The 27,996-nt window shown below is 42.4% G+C and overlaps 2 protein-coding genes across 6 annotated transcripts; one reads left to right on the top strand and one right to left on the bottom strand.

Annotated features, from left to right (window-relative positions):
• The first annotated feature begins 45 nt into the window (after positions 1 to 45).
• On the top strand, positions 46 to 25,837 carry LOC107995566 (fibrillin-2-like). 5 transcript variants are annotated; one of them, XM_017053162.3, is made up of 42 exons: positions 46 to 554; positions 2,729 to 3,112; positions 12,070 to 12,152; positions 12,594 to 12,701; positions 12,787 to 12,924; positions 12,997 to 13,099; positions 13,239 to 13,423; positions 13,487 to 13,735; positions 13,852 to 14,007; positions 14,184 to 14,468; positions 14,640 to 14,762; positions 14,842 to 15,090; positions 15,168 to 15,287; positions 15,378 to 15,593; positions 15,689 to 15,888; positions 15,997 to 16,177; positions 16,350 to 16,655; positions 16,753 to 17,094; positions 17,244 to 17,369; positions 17,438 to 17,771; positions 17,899 to 18,065; positions 18,143 to 18,471; positions 18,548 to 18,974; positions 19,250 to 19,603; positions 19,683 to 19,796; positions 19,870 to 20,028; positions 20,101 to 20,315; positions 20,427 to 20,784; positions 20,852 to 20,997; positions 21,077 to 21,185; positions 21,257 to 21,544; positions 21,624 to 22,049; positions 22,176 to 22,424; positions 22,497 to 22,700; positions 22,772 to 22,897; positions 22,979 to 23,218; positions 23,311 to 23,483; positions 23,557 to 23,751; positions 23,829 to 23,933; positions 24,011 to 24,163; positions 24,246 to 24,449; positions 24,583 to 25,837. In XM_017053162.3, exons 2-42 carry the CDS (start codon positions 2,955 to 2,957, stop codon positions 24,802 to 24,804), a joined length of 8,625 nt encoding a protein of 2,874 aa, XP_016908651.1. In that variant the 5' UTR covers positions 46 to 554; positions 2,729 to 2,954; the 3' UTR covers positions 24,805 to 25,837. The 5 variants fall into 5 exon arrangements, with proteins under 5 accessions (XP_016908651.1, XP_061937843.1, XP_061937842.1 ...); XM_062081859.1 differs by having other exon boundaries at positions 2,714 to 3,112; XM_062081858.1 differs by having other exon boundaries at positions 2,669 to 3,112.
• LOC107995563 (galactose mutarotase-like) lies at positions 25,226 to 27,996 on the bottom strand. Its single transcript, XM_062081099.1, has 7 exons — positions 27,899 to 27,996; positions 27,673 to 27,803; positions 27,402 to 27,595; positions 27,164 to 27,337; positions 26,680 to 26,921; positions 26,222 to 26,322; positions 25,226 to 26,063 (listed from the first exon to the last, which is right to left on the bottom strand). The coding sequence occupies exons 1-7, from the start codon at positions 27,994 to 27,996 to the stop codon at positions 25,894 to 25,896; spliced, it is 1,110 nt and encodes a 369-aa protein (XP_061937083.1). The 3' UTR covers positions 25,226 to 25,893.

Genomic DNA, 27,996 nt, shown 5'->3' with positions numbered 1-27,996 from the left:
TCTTCTCTCCGGATGAGCCTTCTCTCGCCGCGGCTCGTTCACAATCTGCTGCTCCAGTCTCGCGTCGAGTCCCGTCGCCGCATCTTTTCGGGGGCTCCTTTCCTCTCGTTCGGCTTCTCTATCAACGACTTCAAATCCGCGGAAACGGCGTGCAACAATCCGCGACAAAAAGTGCATTCGAACTTTTTTTTATTATTATTAAAAGCGAGCATCTTTTCGAGGGCGTTCGTTTCGTTTCCCGCCCCGAAACACAATATTGAAAATCGTGATCGTTCGAGTATTTTCTCATTTTTATATTTAACGAGTATCTCGAGTATTCTGAGTATTGCTTTTTGGACGAAGGGTGAATTGGCAGGGATAGGGTTAAATTGACATTTCTTTCTTTCTTTCTTTTCCTTTTTTTTTTTTTTTTGAAGATTGTCGAAAAGTGAAAGGTGATTGAGAATTGGTGATATTGATTAAAGAGATCGCAGAGAAGGCACATGGATGAGGCTGGAATCGAAGTTTTATGGTCAATTTCGTTGGTGAAGTAATGTTGATGGTTTCGTTGACAGGTATGTGCGATAAGATGAGATTAATTAGAGAGCTCGCGATCAAGGTGTTAGAATGGTTATTGGAAGTTTCTTGGATTATGGTCTAGTTTATGACACTGTTTCGCGTACGTTTTCGTATTGTTACCTTCGGGTTATTGGTCGAGGAGGAAGAGTTCTAGCATCAAACTGCTTACATCGAGGTTGTTGAAAAACGTTGTAACGAGAAAAATTTTTCTCGATAAATAGACTCGATAGGGAAGGGAAATCTTATAATATAAAATTCACGTACATAAAATCTTTCAATAATAAATCTTCGTTAAAAAGTTTCGCTTATAATAATATTCGTTTCACAACGATTATCCGATTTATCAAAAGATAGAAATCTTAAAATCTCGCGCGAACGAATTGATCACCGAATAATAATAATAATAATAATAATAATAATAATAATAATTCACAATAGATCGTTCCTCGTTAACGCAAGACTGAGGAATAATGACTAATTGATTAAATGAGAATTGATCGAAATAGAAATTGTGCGCGTATTCCGTATTTCTCGTGGAAATAAACGATTAATTAGCCGCGTTTATCAATCCGTAGCCCTGCTCGTAATAGAACGTGCGAACCAGACTGATCTCTTTTTACACGAGTTTTGCACGAGCATACCAGCCTTTATGGAACTTTAATGATAGCCTCTGCTCGGTTCGCTTTTACGTTATGATAACGAGTGAAAGCGGGAGTGTGTGTATCTCTATCTTGGCGAATTTCCGAGGAACGTGTGGCGTTGATTCCACTTTTCTTTCTCCCCCTTTTTTCCTTCCACCCGAGGAAAGGGCGACTCGAGACGGATAGAACGAGATCTCGATTAAATAAATGGATGGCGGACGCCGCGTGGAATTCTAGTTGGAAATTTTCTAGTTGCCTTCTGGCCAACTAACGATGATAAATCGTGCTAAATCGTTAACTCGAATTTTTCTCTATACAATGGTGAACTGGTTTCCTTAGAAAATGGAATTTTAATTCGAACGGGCATTTGAATGTTTGAACTGGTTCCGTTGGGAAATAAAAATGTTGGAAAAAATTCGAATGGACATCGAATCGGTGACGGATTGGATAACACGTTTTGTTTCGACGATAATTACAAAGGCGATGTTCGTTCTTTACGTAGACTTAATGTACAAGACGCGACAAGGTATCATCCCTTTCCCCGGGATATTTCTAAATCTTCGATTATTAATTTCGACGATTCTCCTGATCCGTGAAACGATGAATGGATGAAACTTGATAGTTCCAGTCTTTTCGTTCCGACGAGGGAACAGCTATTGTGAATATTTATATCAGAAGATAGTTGCATCTATCTCATCGTACTAATTTGGTGCTTCCGGAAAGGCGTCATACCCAGCTCGGAATCGCGACAATTATCGCTCATTGTCTCTTCCCTCGGTTTACGTGGCGTGATTTTCGCTCTTCTCGCGAAACGGGCAATCGTAAACTAAACATAATTTCCATAAACGTGACTGTTCTTTAATCTCACGCGTTACTTAACGATAAACTCTACGCGGTAATATTTTTACCATTTAAGGAACTTCCAACGTGCCTTCAAGTTTTTTATTTGAAATCCACGCATACCACCATACTTGTCGAATTATTTGCAAATAAAATAACAATTACCGACAATTTCAATGATTCGTTCAACTTGAAAAGAAGACCTTCAATTTAAAAATAAAAAAGGAGGATTTATGATCCATATACATATATATATATGTACTAAAAAATTTGCATGCACAATACAATCATTGACGATTACAAAGATTCGTTCATTTTCCATAATTGTTAATCGTTTTTCTTTGAGAATACGAACAAACTTGCAAAGAAAATTTAAAAAGATTTCACACCTATTACATAATACATAATATATAATAATAACATTTGTAAATAGAATCATCGATAATAGCAAAGATTCCATAAGAAGATCACTATTTGCAAATAATAATTCCCTAATGATTCCATAATGATTCGTCCATCTTCCAATAACTCTTGACATTTCCTTGACAAAAAAAAACACACACGCACAAATTAAAAAAATAAAGGAGGAGGAGGAGGATTTCACGCAAGAGATCATTTTCACCCCAAAGATCCCCGACGAATCGAGTTCAGAGAATCTCTCCTCTGGAACGGAGACGCTTCTATTACAGAATCCCGTGCGCGTCAGATTACCGAGCATCCAGTCGATCGAGTACCATGATCGTGGAACCGATCGTGGTATCGATCGCTATCCGGCGTTGAAATCGTTCGGGAAAGAGAGAGAGAGACTTCGTTTATCCGCGTGTGATCGTCGATTGATCATGAGACGAGCGTACGAGTAACACGCGACGGAACCCCGCTGCTGGACAGTTTTCTCGTTCGACGAGACGTGAATCGATGATGCCGCCCGCCAAAATGACGAACGAAATGGCGTTCATCCTTGCCATCTGGCTTCTGACCACGATTGCCAGAGGTGTGACGAGCACGGGACAACGATACACCACCAGCCCGGCACAGGATCTGGATAATACTCTGCAATCGGTCCCGCCTCTAGGGTGAGTTATTATCGGGTAATTAATACTTCTGCCCCCTCTTTCCATGTCGATTCAACAGGAATTCCTCCTCGATATGCGAAATATACATCGATTGCTATCTCTATTTTAGATTAGAAGTCTGGAGAATTAAGAAATTGAAATTATCGATCCGCAAAATAAACTGAAATTAACAAATAATTGGAAGAAACAGTTTTTTCAAATGAATTTTACATCTTCTTATGAATTTCAAATTATTCGAGGTCGTTTCCTTTACAAAAATTGAGTTATAAAAAATATTATAAGCGAAAATTAGGCGAATAACAATATTCGGAGCGGCATAACTAACTATCCTGTTGCAGACTATTCCTGAAACGCGAACCGGCCAATCTGCGGGCATTTTTCGACCCGAGATATCGTTCGATCTCTTGATCGCGATCGATCGCGGGACAGTAATTTTAGAGGGATGAAGCGAGGTGTGATTACCCCGCGTTTCCTTTGAAATTTTAGGACGTTCGATATTTTTAGTTCTTTCCTTTTCTTTTTATTTCCCTTTTTTTTTCTCCCTCCCTCTGATCGTTCGCTTTGAGGTTGTTGCGAACGAATAATTTCGTGTTCCATTCCATCGTTCAGAGATCGTTGGACGTAAATTAAAAAAAAAATAATTAAAAAATATATTTATCCAAGAATTATTGTTATGATCAAGAATAAAACTTTTCTTGATTGTCGATCGTTAATTTGTACGAAAGAAACCTTTGTACGTATTAATAAATCGAATAGAAATTAAAAGAAATATAATTTATCCAGTGAAAAAAATATTGAAAGTATCGAGGAATATGATGTCATGGATTGTTGAAGTAGTGGAGCAGATTAGTGATCGAATTCTCTCTCTCACGCGGCAAGTGGTAGATGTTTGACAGGTCCTCGAGTTCCAGACGTGGGAATACCAGTGATAAAGCTGTTTTCAGCTCGTTTCTATTTTTACTTGCCGGGGAGGGGAGGAGGGGAGGGGAGGATGGAAGGGGGAGGAGGGGGGAGGGGAGGGGGGGACAGGAACGTGTAATGAAATCGTTCCAGCAAGGAACTTTCTGCTCTAGTTTCTTTTTTCATTCGAATTACGTAATGTCGCGCCTCTTAGTTCGAACGTAATGTTTATCACGTTCTCCCATGCCTCGTTCTATTCACTCGGAACATGTACCCATTGAAAAACATTCCATAGATTTCGCTATAAAATATTTAATTCTTCATTCTTGTATCTTGTAAAGTAAATTATTCGATGAATTATTCATAGATTCATTTAAATTAATTTCTATTCTATGGACATTTAAATTTACTTTGCAAATTTGCGAAATGGTAATGCGCGCGATGAGAATAGTTCAGTAATGATTCTTTTTTCTTTTTTTTTTTTTTCTTTTTTTTAATTGAAAATATCACCCTGAGATCAAGGAAAGTGCAAAGATCATCGGAAGAAGTCGCTTCTTCACAGAGGCGGATCGAAACCTAGAAAATGTACGTATAAAGGTGATAAAGGTCACACTGCGATTCGTTATCAATCGATGCAACGGTCAATCTTGATGCAATCCCGAAATAAAATGTGGCAAGCGTGCATGTAATTGCGCAATTGAACGCTCGAAATATGGTTGTTGACCTCGTTGACTAATTGCTCTGAACAAAAAAAAAGAAAAAGAAAAGATCAATTAAAAAATGATTGAAATTAATCACTTCGAATTTTCTATCTAAATTAGAAAAAAATATTCTATGAAATTTAATCTATGAAAGAAAGTTTCTTGACTTTTCAACGATAATTACAAATTTAAAAAAAGGGTAATAAATATTAAAAAATTAAATAAAAATTTTCATATGGGAATCGGGAATTGCAAAATTTAAATGAACCTCTTCGCTTTTCCAATTTAATTGTAAATGAAAAAGAAATACACATAATGTATAATAAATAATATAATAACATAACACAAGAGTAGAAAAATAAGGAAAAAAAAAAACATTCTAATTTAAGGCCTTACGTTCCATTTAACTTTACACTTCTGGAACTTAATTATACACCAAAAGAAAGAAAGAAAAAAAGAACAAAGAAAAAAAAATTGTCACCTCCTCGATTTATTTAACAAATGTGAACGATCCCGAAGCGCAAAGCGGATTAAAGTGGATCTACCAGTCTATAAGAACGATAAAAAATATAGTCTCAGACATAAACGACCAAGGCCTAAAATTTATTATTCGACTCCAGAGTTCCAGACTTAATTCGAAGCCTCTTTTTCACTCTCGAAACGGCTCCACGCGTCTGGATCGTAAAATATATCCGAGCAACGACATCGGCAAAAATCGGATTCTGTGAAAAAAAATTTTTTCCTTCCGAATTCCGAACTCGGTTCCTTCCGACCGATTAATTAAACTTGATCAAAAATTGTCGAAAATTGTCGTTTCCATCTCGAGATTCGTGTTAAATGGTCCGGTGACGTGAGACGCGTTCCCAGGCGGATCCGTGAAAAGTGTTTCCTCCTTGAAATGGTCCTCCATGGTCAATTGGGCCTAATGGATGGATAATAATGGTCCATCATCTATTTGGATTCGGTTTGAATTGCCGCGGAACGCGAGAAATCGCTCGAGCGCACGAAACCTTGCCTACGATGGTGCGAGGAAGAGGGTTGGGGGAAAAAGGAGATGAAAAATGGGGATTGAACCGCGAATGCGTAACGTAACGCGTAGATAACCTAATTAGAGGAGTTATCGCCGGCGTTTCGTCGCGACGCTGCGCTCCTCTGGATCTGACAAAATCTGCGATTTCGCAAAATTCCTCGATATAACCAGCCAATCGTTTCGATTATTTTTCTCCTTTTTTTCCTTTTTACTTTTATTTATTTATTTATTTTTTCAAATTTGTACAGAACATCGTGCCGAGTTGAACGTTCCTCGAATTTTCCTCGAAAATTTTATCCATTTTATCTATAATATTTAAAAAAAATAAAATAAAATTAAAGTTAAATTAATCATATATATATATGAAGTAACTCGACGAGAAAATTTTAGCGTACGAACGATTGAACGCGTGCAATAATTTTATCGACAAAATTCTTTCTGGATCCGTGCAAAGGAGCAAGCAAGAACACCGCGTTATTCTTACGCGTTATTGAAAAATGGGACGTCTTCCTGATTCCTCATCGATACACGATCCTGCCTAGAAGAAACGGGAGGCACGAAAAAAGGAAGGTATCGATCGTTGATCGGAATGCTGGCGCAAATGAAGAGAGAGAGAGGTGACGGTTTATTATACAAAAGCCTCCACAAGTGACGGTATTAGCCAGGCCCCTGCGGAAAAGTATTGGACATTAGCGAGGGTATCGTATAGCGCTGGGAGCAGAGGAACTAGTTTGTTACGGTAAAAGATTCTTGGCAGCTCATTGCACGCGATAGTGGCACCGCACGGGATCTCTGCCGGCGTCGCAGCCGGTGGATCTTCTCTCGGATGCGGGGAAATAAGTAAAATCGGAATAAACGGACGGGTCTCGTGATTTCACTTAATACGGGACATTAGCCAAGGCGATAACGTCAATCCACATCGGTGGTTTCACGATGAATGAGGTTGTTGCCGTTCGTTCCGTTAACGCGAGAAAAAAATTTCCCCGACATTGTCCTCACGCGAATTTCCCGCCGACTTTCAGATCGACTAGTTGGAATTACCATAAATTCGAGCGTATGGTACGTAATATCGATTCGTACAATTATAATTTTGGCGAAATAATTGTGAAAAATTTGAGATTCGTTGCTACGAAAATTATATTATTTCGCTCGCAGAGGCTCGAACGATTCGGCCCGCGATTCGAATCATCCGGTTGAATCAACGCGAGCGAATTCGCGTGGTTGGACGTTGATCGGCGGATGATCGACCTTGAGTGGGAAGGCCGCCGAAAATCGAGCGAATCGTCGGCCTTTCCAAGCGTCACGCTTGGTCAACTTTTTCATTAATAAAGACGCATTAGCCGGTACCCTGTCACGGCCAATTAGAGCCACGTTTCGCGTACCTCCGCTTAACCATCGACGCTCAACTGCGTCATTAATACCGTCGCATCGATTATCATTCCAAAGGAACTGAAGTGCATCGCGAAGCGGTCAATTAGAGAAGAATAAAGAAAGAAGGCCGATCGGATGATGATGATATGCTGAACTTGCATTCGACTTTGATTCGATCCCCCGTTTTAATCATCGATCGTACGATTTATCCATCGTATTGAATCGTACGAGTTTCCACGATAATGATTATATTCTTTTATATTTCCACCGTTCGAAAATGATTTATCGGCGAGAAGAACGATATTTTTTTCTTTTCTTTTCTTTTCTTTTTTATTCTCGACCACAAGGCTCATTGCAACAGTGCGCGATGATTCTTCCACCGCTCGTTAGAAAAATCACGATGGGTACAGAAAGAGAAGGATGCCTGGTTGGAGGCGTGCGTAATCGGACGGATAGATAACTCGTGCCCTACAATCGATGAACTTTGTTATTTATCGGTTGTACTTCTTCAAACGAGACGATAACAATGTTCTGGAGCGAATTAATAAAGCCGACCGAGTTACGCGTGACGTTTCGACAAACTGTTTAAAGCTTGACCCGGTTCCCGCCCCTTTTAATCTGCGTTCAATAGATTCGAAGACGATGCTTCGATGTTAATAGACTGTGACGGATTGCGCGAAATTCGTAATTGAATATCGGGAATTTGCGGGCATTTGATGACGCGTGCAACGACGAGATTTGACCCTTTTTATCGATGCACCGATACAAAGAGTTCTTTTTTTTTCTTCTTCTTCTTTATTGTAGAACGATTATTAAAATTGAAAGTAACCGAGCAAGTTTTTAAACGGTACTTTTTTTCTCTCGACGTAATTCGGAAGAGGATTGACTCGAACTCGATTCGCGCGCGCTGAAAGTGGAATTGGCCAAGGCGAGAAGAAAACGATTCAACTCCCTTTCTTATCGTCTCTCTGCCCACCATCTGGATTTAACAACATTCCTCAGTGACGGATTCATTACTTCATTATTTCAACATTATTTCCTGTACAACCTCCAATGAATATTATTACCGACTTACTTTCGTCTTTATTAAATAATTTCGTTGAACAACTCGTAAGAAATTTACTAAAATGAATGATAATAAAAATTTGAAATATTAGATACAAATTGTTACGTAGATGTAAATTTTCCAAAAAAAAAAAACTACTATTTACTTCTATATGTACATTTCTACAAATTTAACGGAAAAGAAACAAATCAATGGATAAAACATCTATTCCTCTTATAATGAAATTTCTTGGCGAACACCTACACATCTACAATAATTCTTTTCAATTATTGAAAGGGAAAAAAGGTACGTGTCAACGTTTCCTCTTAACCATTACAAAACTCGCAATGTAGAATCAACTTTCAAATCTACTTTCGTACATTATTTATTCGTCTCGTCCAATTTTATTAATATTACTATTAACATCTGAGAAAACCGATGCGGCTGATTCACGCGGCTCGCCGATTCTCACGCGCGCCGACTTCATCCATCCATTGCCGGAGCAACTTTCGAAGTGACATCGCAGGGGCCTGGCACATGGTCGAATTTCGTCGAATCCATGTTACACGTCCGATCCCATTCCCCGAATCGATCCTAATTGGCGGACAATTCACCGTCGCCGGAGACTTTAACTTAAATCGTGTCGGTATGCGGCCTTAAACCAAGATTTCAGCCAACTTTTCCTCCCTCCAACACCTCTTCTTCCTCTTTCACTTCCTCCCGCGTTGCGTTACGTAAAGGCCCCACTTTACTCCGCGCGCCAATGGGCTAACCCGTATGAATAATTGCTCGAGTGATGATCCCATTCCATCATCCCCTCGAAACGGATCCTATAATCCTATATTTGACTCAAGTCCCATCCCTCGTGCCGCTCCTCTTCAAATTTTGCAACTCGTTACGCGCTTATTGTAGCACACACGTATGTATATACGCGTACAACATCGTGAGAGACGAGAGGAGGAATTACGGCAGGTCCTTCTTCTCAAGTGGACAACAGCTGATCGCGAGAGGAAGGAAAAGGAGGAAAGTTTGGCGGCACGACAAACGTTACGTGTATTACATGACGAATCCGGGGGATGGAATTTTTAATCGAACGGATAATAAGTAATAATTTCCAATTTAGAAAATTTTCAGCATCGTCAATTGACATTTTCAACGAGTTCGAACGGTCCAGGATGGAAATGTCAATTGCCACAATTGGGGAGGAGAGGGGAGAGGTCACCTAACTTCTTCGTCTGGAAGGAACGTTTCCAACTCCTCCCCCCTCCCTTCCTGCCTCTAATTATCACACAGGCAGAGGATAATAGGCAAGACGATAAATTTCTATCATAACCCGTTGATATTATCCCATATTGGTTTCGTAATAACCACGAGTCTGGCCTCGATAAGCTCCTTTAATCTCCCGTTGTTGTTTAAAAAGATCGTAAATAATGCCCTCCCCTCCTTGTTTCACCTAATTCCTAAGCGTCCGCGACTTTCTTTCTCTTTTTCCCTTTCTGTTCTTTTGTTCACTGCTCGACCATTGTCGTTCCTCTCTCTCTCTCTCTCTCTCTCTCTCCTGCTCCGTTTCATCGCGAATGCTCGCAGGAAGAAAGCTTAAAGCGCGTACGCGGATCTTAAACACGGAACACTGTTTGGAACGCGTTTTGATCGCGTTTTAACTCTAATGGGCCGTAATCCGCCATCCCGGAGAGATCGTTCCAACGATCGTTTCATATCCATTAAACTGCACTTTCCAATTGAACTTTTAAACCCACACCCACCGCGCACACAGTGCCTGTTTAGACACGCATCAGGGTTTGTGCAGTTAGTTTATTGGATTACTGGCTGCGCGAGCACGCGAACGAGCGCATCGTTACCGCGAAACCATTTTACGAATTAAAGCGATCCCGTGGACGCTTGTTGGAAGGTTAGATTACAACGAGGGTATAATACTTTTTCTCTCCTTTTATTCCTACGCGCGGTTTGTTCCGTTGATTGGAACGATTTAATCGAAGCTTCTACTTCCGATGAAGTTGATCCATGTTTTACGAGCGATTCATGGTGTTGCGGGGTTGTTTTACATTTAAAAATTGCGCGGGAAAAGGAAAAGAGCGTTGAGTTCGCTCGTTCCTTTCTTCATGGGAAATTATGACTTTGTTATTATTCGATAATGATTGAACTGAAGGGGAATATTTGTAATAGTTGGGAAAGAAATCGAGCGGATATATAGATATTTTTAATTCGAATTGATACTAAAATTTGAATTATAAATCCTCTAAATGCCACGAATTTATTACGTCCGACTATCTAGGAAATCTTTTTTAAAATTTAAACGAAAAGTTCGAAACAATCCAATTAACTCAATCGTTTATATAAAATCGGAAATATAAAAAAGGAAAAGCGAGAAAACCGGGCCTCTCGATGATCGATCTTTATCGTCTCGGTTAATTGGAAGATTACATATTATCGGAACCCGTTGGTCCAGGCGAGAATTACACGATGGATGAGGATGTTGCAGCTAAAGGACGTTTCGGTTAATCTTCGGATACGCGAATCATCCGTAAATTGATTCATTAAAATCGAATTAAAAATTATCTTCTCGCTCCGAACGTATCGTGAATCGAGAATATCGATCGTCGTTTACTTCTAAGATATACTCACCTATCTCTAATCTCGTCATTCTTTTTCAACTTCAACGGATGTACAAAAATACGAATTTGCACCAAAATTCCAAAGATTCTTTCTGCTCTCTCATAAAAAAAAAAAAAAAATAATAATTTCCACAAGTTTCGTAAGAACAAAATTAAAAAAAAATTCATCAATTTTTCATCGATCCCTTTTATCGCGAGCAGAAAGATTAGAGAGAGAGAGAGAGAGAAAAAAGAAAAGAACAAAGGGAAGACAAAGGCAGAGTGAATTTCGCGTGGAAATCCACGCGATTCCGGCGATAAAGCGTTCAAACGAGGTCGCGCGACGCTATCAGAAGACGGAAACGCGATTTTTGCGGGAGCGAGGCGTGCAAACGGAGCGGAGCGCCGGTAACACGGTGCCGCGGCACGCGTTCGGCATGCACGCAACGCCGCGTAAAAGAAAGAATGGGAAGGGAACGCGGTGTGCCACCTCGGAACAAGGCGGCCATTCACATCGAGCCGGCCGTAATTAACGTCAGCTGCTATAGGCGAGCCTCTGAGTACTTCCACTTACGCGCCTCGGCGCCGCGGCTCGCTTCGCGTCGGCGTATTTACACGCCTGTAAACACGACCCCCTTTTCTTTTTTTTTTTCTTTTTTTTTGCGCGTGGCTGCCCGTTTCGCGGTTTTATCCGATCGTGACGACAGCTTCGATCGATGAGATCATCTCGAGCAGCGCGTAAAAGAGAGAGAAAAAAACGGGCGAGGAAGGAGAGGGGGGTTGAAAGAGGTCCCCAGTTATATCTCGGCTCCGCGATAATCGATTGTTTCGGAGGGTTTGAACGATTCGTTTCGATCGTCGTGCGCCTATTTTTTTTTTTGTGATCGCATAGGTCGTTTCAGAAGAAATCTGGTTCTCGATGTTCGGCCGTCGAATTTGGATTACAGATTCGCGGTGCACACTTGCGAATAGAAATAATTGAAATAACTTGGATCTCACCTGAACCAGCCATATAATTCGCTATATAAAAATTAACGCACAGAAAAGTTTCGCTCTGCGAAACAAGAACGAAAAAAGGAAGTGAGTTCTGATATATTCATTCAGCCCTATAAATATAACGAAAGAGAAACCGATCGTTTGAAAATGATTTGCCAAAGAAAAAAGAAAAAACCAAGTTTCCTTAAGAAAACGCTCGAATGTATACAAGAAGACAGAAATTATCGAGCGAGAAAAAGAGCAAGCCAACTTTCACCATCACCAATCATAATCAAGCGACATAAGCTCATTTAATTTTCCAGGCCGAACGTGTGCAGGTCAAGATACAAGAATTACTGTTGCCCCGGCTGGACTAAGAAGCCCGAGACCGGTCTCTGCGTAATTCGTAAGTACATTGAGCGAAGAACTCGAGGCCCGATCATAATCGTGCCCCCAACCGTAATTGGACGTGATCTCACGAGCCTCGGGATGCATTCAATTTTAGCGTTCATTATCGAAACGGTTCGAGAGGAGCATCGTAGCGCGCGCGCGTTCGCCACGAATAATTGCGTTGCGCAACTGGGTGTTCATGCGACACGACCGATCGAAAATTACTTTAATGGCCCGTTACAACGCTTCCTGTTCATCTTCCTATTGTCTTCGCACGATGGCTCATGACACGATTGATACCGATCTCGCGTGCGTCGAAATTCTTTGCTAATATCGGAGGGGAGATCTTGGAAAAGATCGATTCTTGTTTCGATTCGTGAGATATATATAAGAAAGAGAGACGTGGAATGTAGTATAGGATGTGGAATATATATAGAAATACGTAAATTTCTTTTAGCTATATGCGTGAGACGATGCGGCCCACTTGGCAGATGCATAAGGCCGAACATTTGCTTGTGCGAGGGTGGCACCGTGGCTTCGTCCTGCACCAGCAGTCAAACCAAAGGTTGGGCAGTTATTTCTCGATTATTCGAAATAAGAGCGTTTTCGAAACGTCTTCTAGGGCAATATACTTCTATCGCTTGTTGTAGCTACGCCTACGTATGAAACTGGTAACGCGTTGGACAGGGGCGAGTCCGGTAGATGCAGGGTGCACTGCATAAATGGTAACTGCGTTGATGGCAAGTGTCAGTGTCGCAGCGGATATCAGGGCGAATTTTGTAACGAGCGTGAGTTGTCTACCTTCAATATTCTAATTCCTCCTCCCAGTTTCGATGTACCGATCCGTCTGTTTAAAATAGCGATCTGTCGAGAGCCATGCTTGAACCAAGGGAGATGCATCGGTCCAGATCGTTGCGCGTGTATCTATGGATACACCGGGAGACGATGCGAGACGGATTACAGGTGCGATTACAATTTCCATAAATCTGATTTTTCTCTCGAACGAAATGTTTCAGTTTTCGTAATCAGTGGTATAATTAATTTCGTAATCGTCGATTAATTAATTGGAATGATAGGCGGTTGTCAATGTTTTCTTTCACAGAACTGGGCCGTGTTACACGAAAGTGAAGAACGGTCAGTGCTTGGCGAATCTTCAGGGTGTCGTGTGCACGCGGCAGTTGTGCTGCGCCACCGTGGGCAAGGGATGGGGCCACCCCTGTGAAAGGTGTCCCTCGAGGCTCGACTGCGAGCTTGGTCACTTGAAAACTAACCAAGGCCAGTGCGTTGGTAAGTGTTGATATTATCCGAGGAAGGATGGGGAAAATTCTGAATTTCTATTCGATTGATCAGACATCAACGAGTGCGAGGCGATACCGGGTTTATGCGAGGGTGGAAAATGCGTCAACACTCCAGGTTCATTCACCTGCGAGTGTCCCGACGGCCAAGCCAGGGATCCCGAAACCAACTCCTGCAAGGACAAAGACGAGTGCCAGGAGGAAGGAATTTGCACGGACGGCCGATGCATAAACACGAACGGCGGCTACTATTGCCTTTGCAATCCAGGATTTATCCAGAGCCAGGATCGAAGATTCTGTATAGGTAAGCGAGAGAGCGAAACGTGTAAGCGAGTAGAATCTCGCTTAGGATATCGCTTGGAAATTACGTTGAAAAAAAAAAAAAGGGTACTGCAATCATTAAGGAATTACTGGATTTAGATGGAAGGCAGGGCCTCTGTTACACGTCTGTGAACAGGAACGGCCAGTGCAAAAATCGTTTGGCAATGAGGCTGAGCAAGAAAGATTGCTGCTGCGGGAAGAACATGGGACGTGGATGGGGTGACGAGTGTTACATCTGCCCGAATCCCGGAAGTGGTATGTAGAACGGCAAAAAATGCGAGAAAACGATACGAAACTACCATGCTTACGAGATGTAACGTAAATAAAAAACGGTTAAATGTGGAACGAAAACTAAAGTTCACCCAGAAAACTGGAGATAATGGTCGTAGGAAACGGGGAGTAACGGGATCCGTGTTATTACTCAATTATAGACGATTACAACAGGCTTTGCTTGCAACAACTGCAACCGATCACCGAGATAAACGAGTGCGCGTTGAGGCCGGACATATGCGGAAACGGGAAGTGCATAGACACCAAGGACGGATACGAGTGCGACTGTTACAATGGATTCACCAAGAAGGGAAACAGATGCGAGGATATCGACGAGTGCCTGTTGGGATATTGCCAGGGCGGTACTTGTCGAAATTACGAGGGAAGCTTCTCGTGTCAGTGCCCGCCGGGATTCGTCGTGTCAGGTGAAGGCAGATACTGCACGGGTGAGTGTAATTTTGTAAGAGAAAAAAGAAAAAAATTGTAAAATACGATTGAAAAATTGCCCTTAAAAAACGCAAGAAAATTGTAGCGAATAAGAAATTTTGATTTTGAGGTCGAAAATTATTTCGACTCAATTTTTCTTTTTTCAAATTCTTTTTTATACATACATATAGATCACGATGAATGTCAGGACACGGGAATGTGCAACAATGGACACTGCATCAACATGAACGGATCGTTCAAGTGCAAGTGCAACGACGGCTACGTTTTATCTCCGACAAAAAATACCTGCATAGGTAAGGGCAATTCTTTCTTCCCTACGTTGATTCAATTAAAAATTAATTTTCGATTGAATTCGTTGAACGCAACGAATAGATATCAACGAATGTGCCGAGAATCCGAGAATCTGTTTGAACGGTCGATGCGAGAACACACCGGGATCGTACCACTGCATTTGCCAGCCTGGATTCACTCCCTCGAGAGACAACACGTTTTGCGTGGACATGGACGAGTGTTCCACGAGCGGGATGTGCGAGAATGGAAAGTGCGTGAACATGGAGGGCTCCTTCAAATGTGTCTGCGACTCTGGCTTCCGAATTGGACCTGACCAGAGTCACTGCATAGGTGTGTCTTCTTTTATTTCATTGTTTGCTCGTTTCGCCACTTTTGGTATCGAAAAAGCAAAAGTTTTTGATCGTTAGACATCGACGAGTGTCTAAGTGCACCGTGCCAGAACGGCCGCTGCATCAACACCCCTGGCAGCTTTCGATGCGAGTGCAATCCTGGGTTTAATTTGGGTCCGGACGGAAGATCTTGCCTAGGTGCGTATCCAAACTTTCGATATTTTCCTCTTTCATATCGCGTATAGACGAGCGATCCAACGAGTGGATTAACATTCGAATCGTCATCAGAGACAAGGAGGGATCTGTGTTACTCCCAGTACAGGGACGGCCAATGCTCGAATCCTACGTCGACAGCGGTGACAAAGTCGAGTTGTTGCTGTTGCACCGTAATATTGGGACAGCCAATGGGCTGGGGTACCCCCTGCCAACCATGCCCACTTCCAAACACCAACGAATTCGACGCTTTGTGCCCACACGGTGCTGGAATGACTTACAGCGGGGATGGTAATTGATAATAAAAAAAAAGAAACTCAACTCTCTCTCTCGATAAATTCTCTCGTTTCTAATCTAATCTTTCTCTCCTCGCCTCTGGAACGAAGATATCAACGAGTGTGCACAGAATCCCAACATTTGCGTGAACGGTGGCTGCGAGAATCTCATGGGCACTTATCGTTGCATCTGCGACAGCGGGTACGAGGTCGACGCGACAGGGAAGATATGCAGCGACATAAACGAGTGCGAATTGGAGCAGTCGTTGTGCAGTGGTGGGCAGTGTCGTAACACCCCTGGGAGTTTCCAGGCAAGTAAAGTACCTCGCGTGTCGAATCGACGACATCTTAGATTAGATCTAGCCGCTAAGTTGGAGGAATTGGCCGTGACCAATCGAGACGTTTAAATGTTCGCGCAGTGTATTTGCCCGAGCGGGATGCGATTCAACACGGCGAACCACATGTGCGAGGATATCGACGAGTGCGAGGAACTTGGACCGGATGTATGCTTGAACGGAATATGTATAGATACTCTGGGATCTTACGAGTGCGAGTGTTCACCCGGATATATCCTCGACCACACCGGCCACATTTGCATGGGTATGAATAATCAAATTTTCGAATTGTGAATATTATTATTTCTTTGTCAGAAAGATTTTCTACAATGATACGTAAACCCTCTTTGAATCATACGATGTCTAGTTTGAACAGATCTCTTTGAAAGAATCGAAGAGCTACTATTTTACTACTAGAGCTACTATTTTATTTTCAGACAACAGGAGAGGCTCCTGTTGGACCAAGATGATAGACGGTCGATGCGAGTACAATCTGCCAAGATTGGCGTTGAAGTCAGAATGTTGCTGCTCGGTGGGTGTCGCCTGGGGAAGCCCGTGCGAGCTCTGCGACCACTCGATCTGCGAGTGCACCAAGGGTTACGCGAAATTCGGGGGGAAAGAGTGCGTGGATGTGAACGAGTGCGAGTTGAACAGCGACATATGCAAAGGAGGCGGGACGTGCGTCAACACCGATGGATCCTATCGTTGCGAGTGCCCCCCTGGATTGACCTTAGACGCTACCCGTGAGTGGAATCAATATCAAGGATATCTTCCTGGAGTAGAATGCAATTTCTTTTTAACCATTTCTTTTCCTCCTTTTTTTTCGTTTTTGGTGCACAGATATCACGTGCATAGACACGAGGCAGGAGACCTGTCACTTGGATTACAGACACGGCCAGTGCACGAATCCAATCGAAGGCCAATTCTCAAAGAGTCTGTGCTGCTGTTCCGTGGGACGTGCGTGGGGTAGCGAGAGATGCGAAGCGTGCCCTAAGCCAGGGACCCACGCGCACAAAGAATTGTGCCCGAGGGGGGGCGGTTTCACGGACAAGCAAGACGTAAACGAGTGCGTCGAGTTTCCTGGAATGTGCTTGAACGGTAGATGTAAGAACACAGTTGGAAGCTTCAGTTGCAAGTGTAACCAGGGTTTCGCGTTGGATGAACACGGGATTAAATGTAACGGTGAGCCCATTCTTCTCCGACATTTGAAATTCTCTCCGCTAACGAATTAAATCTCGTTCGAATCTGTACTGATCGGATTGGCGAGATTTGAATTTTTCGCGCGCGCGCCTAGGCTTTTTTTCTTTCTTTCTTTTTGTTCTTTTGCACAGACATCGATGAATGCGAGATCATGCGTGGAGTGTGCGGGAACGGAACCTGCAGAAACACGCCCGGCAATTTCCAGTGTGATTGCAATCCTGGATATCTCAGCCACGATATAATGAAGATTTGCATGGGTAGGTTGAAATTTTAATCAGGGATTCGAGAAGAGATCATTCATCGAATCATCCACTTCGAATTTCAGATATAAACGAATGCGAGGAGACACCGGGTTTGTGCCGAGGGGGCACCTGCATCAATACGGAGGGAAGCTTCAAGTGTCAATGTCCACCCGGCCACGAGCTGGGTCCTGACAAGCAGTCGTGCAAGGATATAGACGAGTGTTCGAGGACCAGCGGAATTTGCTCGAACGGAGTCTGTGAGAACATGATGGGCACTTATCAATGCATATGCGACGATGGTTATCAACAAACTGGATTGAAGTCGCACTGCGAGGATATAAACGAATGCGCGACCAATAACGGTGGCTGCGAGGACGTTTGCCTGAATACACCTGGCAGCTTCTCTTGTTCTTGCAGGTAGATTGTCAAATATTTCTTGGACTCGCAAGATCATCGAATTCGAAATTCGTTTCCATCGCAAACTTAAAATAATTGAAAAATCTAAAATCGAAAATTTTAATATCGCCCCCTTTCTTTCAAACAGCACCGGGTTCGCGTTGAATCTCGACGGTAGATCGTGCGTGGACGTCGACGAATGCAAAGAGAATCCACGAATTTGCAACGGAGGGAAATGCACCAACATAGAAGGTGGTTACATATGCACCTGCACTGATGGATTGATATCCGGAAAGGATGGGGCATCCTGTATAGGTAAAAGCCTATTTGAAATCGATGAACGATTGAAATCCAACAAGTTCCTCTGCAAAATTATTTATGATTTATCGCAGACATCGACGAGTGCAACGCGCAGCCAAACATATGCGGCTACGGCGAATGTTACAACACGATCGGTTCGTACAATTGCCGGTGCGAGGAAGGGTACTCGGTGAAACCTGACCAGGGGCCGGGATGCACCGATGACGACGAGTGCCTTTTAAACGTCTACTCCTGCAGCGAATTCGCAGAGTGCCAGAACACTCAAGGCTCGTACGAGTGCACCTGCCACGAGGGTTTCGTGGGGAACGGTGTCGAATGTCGGGACATCAACGAGTGCCTTACGAACAACGGAGGATGCGACTCTAACGCGCAGTGCATCAATACGGAGGGGTCTTTCAAGGTGAGAATTACTCTCTCTTGCGAAACGAAATTATTGAAATCAAAAACTATGACATTGATGCACTCGTGATTCACAGTGCGATTGCGACGCTGGCTTCAGAGGGGATGGCTACACTTGTAAGGATATCGACGAATGCGCCAACGACAATACTCTTTGCGAGAATGGCCACTGCCTCAATTATCCCGGATCGTTTCGATGCGAGTGCGAGATGGGCTTCATGCACCCCGACGAGAGTAACGAGCAGACGTGCGTCGATATAAACGAGTGCGAGATGTTCAGTAATTTGTGCGTGTTCGGTCGTTGCGAGAATATATTCGGCATGTTCCGTTGCGAGTGCCACGAGGGATACAAGTTGGACGGTTCCGGTGGAAATTGCACGGATATCGACGAATGCGAGAATCCTCAATCGTGCCAGTACGGCACCTGTGTAAATACTCAGGGGAAATACATATGCAAGTGCCCGCCTTATTACGAATTGGTCGAAGCTGGAAACGCTTGCGTCGGTGCGTTACATCCTCTTTTGTGAATATTAATTCCTTTGAGAATCGAGAATTCAACTTTTCTTCAATTTTTAAAGGTTTCAAAGTTTTCAAGTTTCTCGATTTCTTCGAGAATCGTCCTCTTTAAGAATTCAACTTTCTTTCGAGGAGTTCGGTTTTTAAAGATTCTAAATTTTTCGCGAAAATTTTCAAGAGGAAATTCTGAAATTTCGATTTGAAACATGATTGGAATGATACTCAAATGAACAGGTTGGTCTATCAGATTGTTTCCATTACAGACAGACGAGAATCGTTCTGCTTCGTCGGTTTCGAACACGGGACCGGAAGGCCTCAGTGCATCTTTGATATGGCATCTTCGGTAACGAAAGCGACGTGCTGCTGCAGCATTGGCAACGCTTGGGGAAATCGTTGCGAGGAGTGTCCCCAAGTTGGAACGAAAGAATTCCAGGAATTGTGCCCGGGTGGTTCCGGATACAGGCCGAATCAGGAGACCGTCATCCTCGAGGATATCAACGAATGCGAGGAATACGAGAATATCTGTCAGAACGGGCACTGCACCAACACGTTCGGCAGTTTCATGTGCTCCTGCAACGAGGGCTTTATTTTGGATGACACTAAAAGCAGTTGCATAGGTGATGGAATTGAACGTATCTTCGATTCAAATAGAAAAACATCCTGTCAATTACATATAATTTCTTTTAATTCCATTAGATGTGAACGAATGCGCTTTGCATCCACAAATATGCGGGGTGGGTCATTGCATCAATGATCAAGGAAAATATCACTGCGAGTGTCCAGAAGGATACATGGCGATGCCGGGAGGAAGTGAGTGAAACTTTATCAAATTCTTCGTAATTATCATCATCTGAAATTCAACTGTGTTAACTTGTATACGTAGAGGAATGTGTCGACATGAGGAAGGAGTCGTGCTATCTGAATTACGAGTCAGGCGAATGTTTCAACCCCATGATGCATCCCCAAACGAAAATGTTGTGCTGTTGTTCCATGGGAGCCGCATGGGGTAGCCCTTGTGAAAAGTGTCCAGCCGAGAGGACCCGTGAGTTAAATTACGAGAAAATAATTTTTTTCTCAAACCGAACTTCTTAATTAACGACACCGTCCCGTCTAGGGGAGCACGAAATCCTTTGCGGGCAGGTACCAGGCCAGATAATGAATCCTATAACGAATCACACGGAGGAAATCGACGAGTGTGCCCTCATGCCGACTATGTGCACTCATGGCCGTTGCATGAACACTCCTGGAAGTTTCGAGTGCCAGTGCGATCGTGGATACGTGTACGATCAGGATTCTCACCAGTGCATCGATGAGAACGAGTGTCTACAGGTGATCTTACGAAAAAAAAAAAAAAAAAAGAGAAAAGAAATATTTTCAATAATTTCAATAACGATCGTTATTCGCATGGAGAGGAAGATTCGTGCAATTTCTCATTTTCAGATTCCAAATCCGTGCAGTGGAAATGCACAGTGCATAAACAAGCAAGGTTACTTCGAATGCGTTTGCCCGGCAGGATACAAATTGGGGCTGAGCCAACGAGACTGCGTCGACATCGACGAATGCTACGAGCGACCAGGGATTTGCAACAATGGCGCCTGCAACAATCTGCAAGGCAGTTTCCAGTGTATCTGCCACGGTGGCTTCGCGCTCACTCGGGACAGGGACAACTGCGTGGATATCGACGAGTGTCAAAGAAATCCAAATATTTGCAACAACGGCACCTGCGTGAACACGCTTGGCTCGTACAAGTGCATCTGCTATCAGGGATTCAAGCTTAGCCCCAATAACGATTGCGCGGGTAAATTCCTTTCAAAATTATTCGAATCGCGATCGAAGATACATTGAAATGAATTTCCTCGCAACAGATATCGACGAGTGCAGAATTATGCCCTTCCTCTGCCGCAACGGAAGGTGTCGAAACACTATCGGAGCGTTCAACTGTGAATGTGCCGACGGCTACGTGTTGGCTCAGGATGGCCAGCACTGCAGAGACATCGATGAGTGTCACGAAGTAAGTGGATTATCACGAAAATTTAAAAGAAAATGGAAAAAATGAATCGAAACAAACAATTTGAATTAATCGTGTTTAGATTCCTGGACTCTGCCCATCGCCAGGAAAGTGTCAGAACTTAATGGGATCTTACATATGCACTTGTCCTCTCGGTTACGAGTTGGACCACACGAGAAAGAAGTGCGTGGGTGAGTAAAAAAGAACGACGTAATAAAAATTCAACACAAATTCGAATAATTAACACGATGTACAAAATTAGACGTGGACGAATGCCTGACGACCGAGGAAATCTGTGAAAATGGGCGGTGTATCAACACGGAGGGTGGAGTGATCTGCGAGTGCCCTGTCGGATACAGACTGAGCGACAAGCCGAATTCGATGAGATGCATCGACGTCAGGGAGGATCTGTGTTACGACCGATATGTGGGCCACCTGAGAGGGCGATGTTCCTTCCCCAGAACGGGCGCGATGACAAAGAAACACTGTTGTTGCACCATGGGCAAGGCATGGGGGAAATATTGCGAACAGTGTCCTCCGGAGGATAGCGGTAATTAAAAATATATATCTTGATCAACGAGACAAATATCGATCTCAATCCAATATTCTGCTTCGTCTGTTTCGTCCAGAGGAATTCAAAAGGTTGTGCCCCGAGGGACCAGGCAGGGACGACACCGGGATCGACTTGAACGAGTGTCTGTTCATGCCAGACGCTTGCGCGGGTGGCGAGTGCATAAACACGGATGGCTCCTTCCGATGCGAGTGCCCCTCTGGCTACATGTTGGACGCGAGTGGGAGACGGTGCGTGGACAACAACGAATGCCTGTCCCAGCAGAACATATGCGGCAACGGGACGTGCACGAACATCGAAGGGGGTTTCGAGTGTTCGTGCAACGAAGGATTCACCCCGGGAGTGAACCAGATCTGCGAGGACGTGAACGAGTGTCTCGAGCTGGGCAACCAATGCGCCTTCCGTTGCCACAACGCCCCTGGCTCCTTCAGATGCATCTGCCCTTATGGCTACACTTTGGCTCCGGACGCGAGACATTGCATAGGTCTCTTATCTTACTCTCTTCTTGCTTACGAGTATCATTAGTTTAGAGGATGAATGCAATTTCCAATTATTTTCAATCGCAATGTACACATATACGATCGATTCGAATGCTTTATCGTTGTTCCAGACGTGGACGAGTGCGCGACCCCTGCGAACAATTGCAAGTATCAATGCAAGAATCTTATCGGCTCCTTCATGTGCATCTGCCCACCTGGATACCAACAGATCGGTATGACCGACGAGTGTAAAGACGTCGACGAATGCGCGATTAATTCAGGTTTGTGCCGAAATGGCCAATGCGTGAACGTGGAGGGTAGTTATCAGTGTCTCTGCTACGACGGGTTCGAGCAGAGTCCGGATGGAAAGTCTTGCATAGGTACAGGAATTAAGAAACGAATTGAGAAATCGAGACTATGTGCCGCTATGTTGCATGTACGGTTTTTTTTAGATCGTAGGATGGGTTACTGTTTCCTGCAGACGATCGGTGGCAGATGCACAGCAAGAACTTCCGATTTGAAGACGGTGACGAAGGCGGACTGTTGCTGCACTATGGGCGCAGCTTGGGGACCCCACTGTGAGATTTGCCCTACGAAAGACTCTGACAATTACAACGAGCTGTGCTTGGACAAAGGTTTCTCCGTGAATGGTCAAGGTACACGCGAACATTTCTTTCTTTTTTTAATAATAATAATAACAAATTCATCGTAAAAATTTGTTTTTCAGACATCGACGAATGCAGAACCATCCCTGACCTGTGCAAAAACGGATTGTGCATCAATACTCTGGGTTCTTACAGATGCGTCTGCAATAAAGGGTATAAGGCAGATAAGTCTGGAACTCAATGCGTCGGCAAGTATTTACAAGTCTTGTCTATCGTCGGAAAAATATCGATTGAATGAGATATATATATATATTTATATCGAATTCTAGATATAAACGAGTGCGAATTAACACCAAGACCGTGCAAGTACAATTGTCAGAACACGGAAGGAAGTTTCATCTGTTCCTGTCCGGCCGGTTTCATTTTGAATCCTGATGGTGTTAGTTGTAGAGATCTGGACGAGTGCGCGACAGGGAATCATCTGTGCCAACAGAACTGCATCAACACTCAAGGAAGCTACACTTGCGGCTGCCAAGAGGGTTACACGCAAGACGGAGACGCTTGTCACGGTTTGTCGCGTTGACGAGATGTTAAAATATTATGCTCATTCGATTCCTTTCATTATTCGAATCGTGTATTCGAATGTACCGATCGTTTCCAGACATAAACGAGTGTGACCAGTCCGGAACCTGTCCGAAACCGGGCACCTGCATCAATACACTCGGCAGTTTCCGGTGTATCTGCCCGAGAGGGTTCAAGCTTGATCAGTCTGGAAGATTCTGCATCGATCAGAACGAGTGTGCGGATGACAGCACTTGCGAGCACGGCTGCCAGGTATCAATAATACCATCCAGCTTTTTAAAATTCTCTTTTGCCTTTTCCTCTTTTAAATTCGTTAATTTTTCAGAACTTTATGGGAAGCTATCGTTGCGGGTGTCCGGAAGGATTCGTTCAACATCTTTATTATAACCAGTGCATCGACGAGAACGAGTGCAATACGTCCCCGTGCGGGGACAACACTTGCATCAACACTATTGGCAGTTACAAATGTGGTTGCCCGGATGGTTACCAGTTCGACGGTAATTTGCAAATTTGCGTTCAGGTAAGTTTTCGATTTCAACGATTAATAATTCGTGATTATTACTTTAGATGTGAAAAAAAAAATTTGATGTAATTTAGGTGAGCGCTGGATGCATCGGAAGCCCTTGCGCCTTTGGTTGCACCCCTAACGGGGCAAATGGATTCATCTGCGGATGCCCTACCGGGTATCAACGAATTGGACAGGTTCGTCATCGATGTTACGCTGGGATACTTCGACGTTACTTTTATTTATTTTCTTCCTTTTGATTTCCAATGATCAGGGTCACTGTTTGTCCACGATCAATCCACTATCGCAAGGACACTTTGGCGAAGACATCAGCAGTGCACCGACGTTCGTGATAAATCCAGATCCGTATCATATACCGCCTGCGGATGACAAGACAATATCGACGGAAGGTTGCTTTTCTTGCAAGGTGATCTTACGATTATCCCTGACCATCGGGTCGTTCGTCGTTGGAGTCAACAAAGAAAAAAAAATTATTTTCTGTTCTAAAGGTTAACGGGAAAGGAAGACACAGAAGGTATTTGCGAACGAAATCAATGGATCAAGAATTGATCGCACGGAGGCACGAAATTATGAAGAGACGATTCGTCAGATCAGCAAAGAGGCACCATCATGGGGAAGAGTATATCCTCAAGATCAGTCTTCGACAGACCAGGCATCGAATGAGAATCATCAAACTACAACCGGCCGTCAAGGTTCATTTCCTTGTATATTAATTTCTTTTTCTCTTTTTTTGCTCGATTAGAATGTTTCTTTAATTTTAAAAATTGAAAACAAGGATAATTGATTTTTTCGAACGGATAATAATAATAATTTATCTGTTCGCAGGACGAGAACATGGAATACACGATAATCAAGGGGAACGACGACAATCATTTCGAGATCGTGAACGAGCACGGAATTTCAGCCCTCCACTTCCGCAATCGTTTGAAGGAACCCGGCCAATTCCGATTGATGATACATGGACGTCCACGAAACGGTATAAGCGAGGAAAACGAGGTCTGGGAAAGGCCTCTCACCTTCAGAGTACACTTAATAGTGACCGAGTAATTCTTAGGGAAATCGATAGGTTGCTCGACGTTTCGGTTCTTTTCTTTAGTCAATTTCCACGTTGAACACCGAAACGAAAGCGATTGGGAACGAGAGATTGCCGGGCTGAGTATTATACTATATATAGGCACGATTCCATTTCCCGAATTAGGAAACGCTTTTGAAAATTTATGTGTTCATTCACACAGCCTTGACTTACGTCGTCTCACTGCCAAATAATTATCCTTCTCACTATGTTGCTATGTAAAATAATAAATCTTTAACACTGCCTCTGCTTTACTCGTTTTACGTTATTTTATTTGTTTTTCTTTTCTTTTTTTTTTTTTTCGTTTTTTATGATAGATATACATATGTATATTTTTCAAAAGTTCCAAGTAATGGCACAAGAATATTTAACGAAAAAAATAATAAAAAAAAAAAATAAATAAATATAAAAAAAATAAAAAAAGACAAGACACATGGAAATACGAAATCTACTATCTTCAGAATCTCTGCCTTAATTTTTTTTTTTTAACTGCCCGCAATAATATGTTATTACACGTAGAAATAACACTTTTAGGAATGTACAAAAGAAACGAGACAAATTTTTCTATTTTAAACCTAAGTGAATGGAATGTATACATAGATTTATATATATATAAATATATATATAAATATATAATAGGCGCGTGGAGATATTATGGATCGTATGTTTATCGAGACTTAAACGAGGAATATCATCGAATAAAAATTTGATGTTTCTTTCAAATCTCCATAAATATCCATATCTTCTCCCGTATCCACCTCGTTCCACGAAGTGCCTTTCAGGATGATAATGAAAAGAGAATTATATAAGAAAATTAACGTTAATCGATCCGAAAAAACATTGTACAATTTAATTAATAGCCCTTAATTAAGCGACTATCGCATTGCGATCGTTCTTACGGCATATATGTGAATAGAGACTATGACGGATAATTTTGTACAATCGGTGTGGATTACGAAGATTACTTCACCCGACATGGTTCACAAATATATGTATTATAAATCTGCACTCTTTTATCAATTAATAACTAATCCTGTCTATCCGGCTCTTCTATTGAAATTTATTTAAATTTTTGTTAATAGACCAAATTTGTACGTTATGTCGTGTGTGTAAATTTGACCAGGATAAAGTACGCAAGATGGAAAATTCTTAATATTGATCGAGTTGGGATAATTTTGGGGCGACAAAATGAATCCACCGTGCCTTTGATACCGTACACCATCCTTGCCCCAAATTTCCTTCTCAACCTGTTTCGGCACCTGGAACTTACGTTATTCGAAAGAAAATTTCGAAGATTCGTAATTGTTGGGGCCGAGGTTTAGTTAAGATTAAAAATTAAAAATTGTCTAACTGTATCCATGCAATCGCAGTATTCTTCAAAGTCGGGTGGATATTTGCGATCGAGGTCCGGCAAATCGTTTCCGGTGGAGAACTGTAACCCCGGCTGATTCGAATATAACTCTAAAGTTCTTCCAGACCCGGGATGAATAATTCTTCGACGAGGAAAAAATAAATGTGAGATAAACCATCTAATAATAATTCAAAATTCAACGTGTTCCGATAGATCACTGCTACTGAATTCTTTTAACAATCAAAGAATTTTATTAGGATTCTAATTTACTGCAAGAAATGTAACATATAAAAAAAAAATTAAAAATTATACTATTAATAATTCCTCTTTTCCTTGCAGTTAACGAAATTAATGATCAATCAGTATCGTTCACTGACATTTAATATATAATCAAAAAGTCGACACAGATAATCAACACAGATCGAATAATAGAAAAAAATTGACGAGAAAAGAATTAAGAATTTCTCCGTTTATCTTTGAATATGTAAAACGTACTTACCTAGCGTGGAAACGATAAAACCAACTGTTGAAGGTGGTTATGCAAAGGTTCTGGTTGTAACCACCCCCCGGTATGATATAAAGTTTTCTCTTGGTTAACTGAGTCGGTAACCGTAGGTCGAATACCGTACGATCAACCGGATATATAGCACCTGTCGGCAATTCATTTATAATATCCGTGAAGGTCCAGCTAGCAGCGTTCAACGAGATTACGTGTTTTCTCAATTCCTTCGGGCCGGTAGCCTGGAAAAAAAAATCGAAAAATAAAAAATTATTCACTCGACAATTATCCTTTGTGTGTTATATATGAACGAAAATTCACAATACAAAAATTTTACAACGTATAAACTTGGAAATTTAATTTACAAATTTCATAATTTCGTTTAATAACTTTAACTTATCGATTGAAAATTGATGAAAAATATTAAAATTATCGTTTAAAAAAAAAGAACGTATTTAAGAAATGAAGTAGATAACGACTTTACATGTCCAGCAAGATTCATCAAACAATTATTAGTAATGTTAACAGGTGTCGGTTCGGTAGCGCAAGCGCGGATATTTATGATTAACTGATTATCATCCGTCCAGGAATATTTAATCTGCGTAAGCAGATCACCCGGATATCCCTCGCTGTTTCTTGAACTCGCATGGGTCATCACCTGCACTGTCAAAAATTTACGAATAAATCGACGAGGGAAAACATTGTCGAATATATTTCCCTACCACGTGCTTCTTGAATATGTAAGAATTCCAATTAACGTTATCGAACGCGACGAAACCACCGTTATAATGGCTCGTGCTGTTTTTGTCGTTGATAGTCAAAGAGTAATCCTTGTTGTTAATCTTCATTTTGCCCATAGAAATTTTATTCGCGACTCGGCCGATCGTGCTCCCTATGTACCTGTTCTTCAAATATCCTGATTATATTTTCACGAATTGTTACGGACAATTGTTATCGACGGTTGGACGATTTGGATAGAAAGATATTACTCACCCTCCACGTCGTCGAATCCTAGAACAACGTCGCCCAAAATGCCCGATTGATTTGGTATCTTGATCGCTTGGATAGTAGCGCCCCAAGATATCAATTGCACCGACGCTTTGTGCTTGTTCGTCATTGTGTACCTTTGTGTACGTGTGTGCGTGAGAGATAATACGGATGATAGTACACATGGATGAAGAATGTTAAACACGATGCAATGGTGAAACTGGGATTTTACCTTCGAACGATTTCGTACGGTTGGTTGTGTTTATTGCGGGCTGGCCTAGGAATGAAGCCGAAACCGTCTTCCTCTATAAACGTTTCCGCCACGGACAT

Source organism: Apis cerana, linkage group LG11 (assembly GCF_029169275.1).
Source record: "Apis cerana isolate GH-2021 linkage group LG11, AcerK_1.0, whole genome shotgun sequence".
Lineage (NCBI taxonomy): Eukaryota > Metazoa > Arthropoda > Insecta > Hymenoptera > Apidae > Apis > Apis cerana.
Note: the sequence above shows the minus strand (reverse complement) of the source record. Positions and strands in the feature narration are given on the sequence as shown.

What these genes read in the sequence shown, in the direction of transcription:
- LOC107995563 (XM_062081099.1), bottom strand. Translation starts at nt 27,996, where the DNA reads ATGTCCGTGGCGGAAACGTTTATAGAGGAAGACGGTTTCGGCTTCATT. An exon ending in AGGATTCGACGACGTGGAGG is followed by an intron (nt 27,596 to 27,672) that starts GTGAGTAATATC and finishes AAATATAATCAG; the next exon opens with GATATTTGAAGAACAGGTAC. An exon ending in GCCGGACCTCGATCGCAAAT is followed by an intron (nt 26,064 to 26,221) that starts ATCCACCCGACT and finishes TTGAGAAGGAAA; the next exon opens with TTTGGGGCAAGGATGGTGTA.
- LOC107995566 (XM_017053162.3), top strand. Translation starts at nt 2,955, where the DNA reads ATGATGCCGCCCGCCAAAATGACGAACGAAATGGCGTTCATCCTTGCC. An exon ending in TGACCAGAGTCACTGCATAG is followed by an intron (nt 15,091 to 15,167) that starts GTGTGTCTTCTT and finishes TTTGATCGTTAG; the next exon opens with ACATCGACGAGTGTCTAAGT. An exon ending in CTTGCGAGCACGGCTGCCAG is followed by an intron (nt 23,484 to 23,556) that starts GTATCAATAATA and finishes TTAATTTTTCAG; the next exon opens with AACTTTATGGGAAGCTATCG.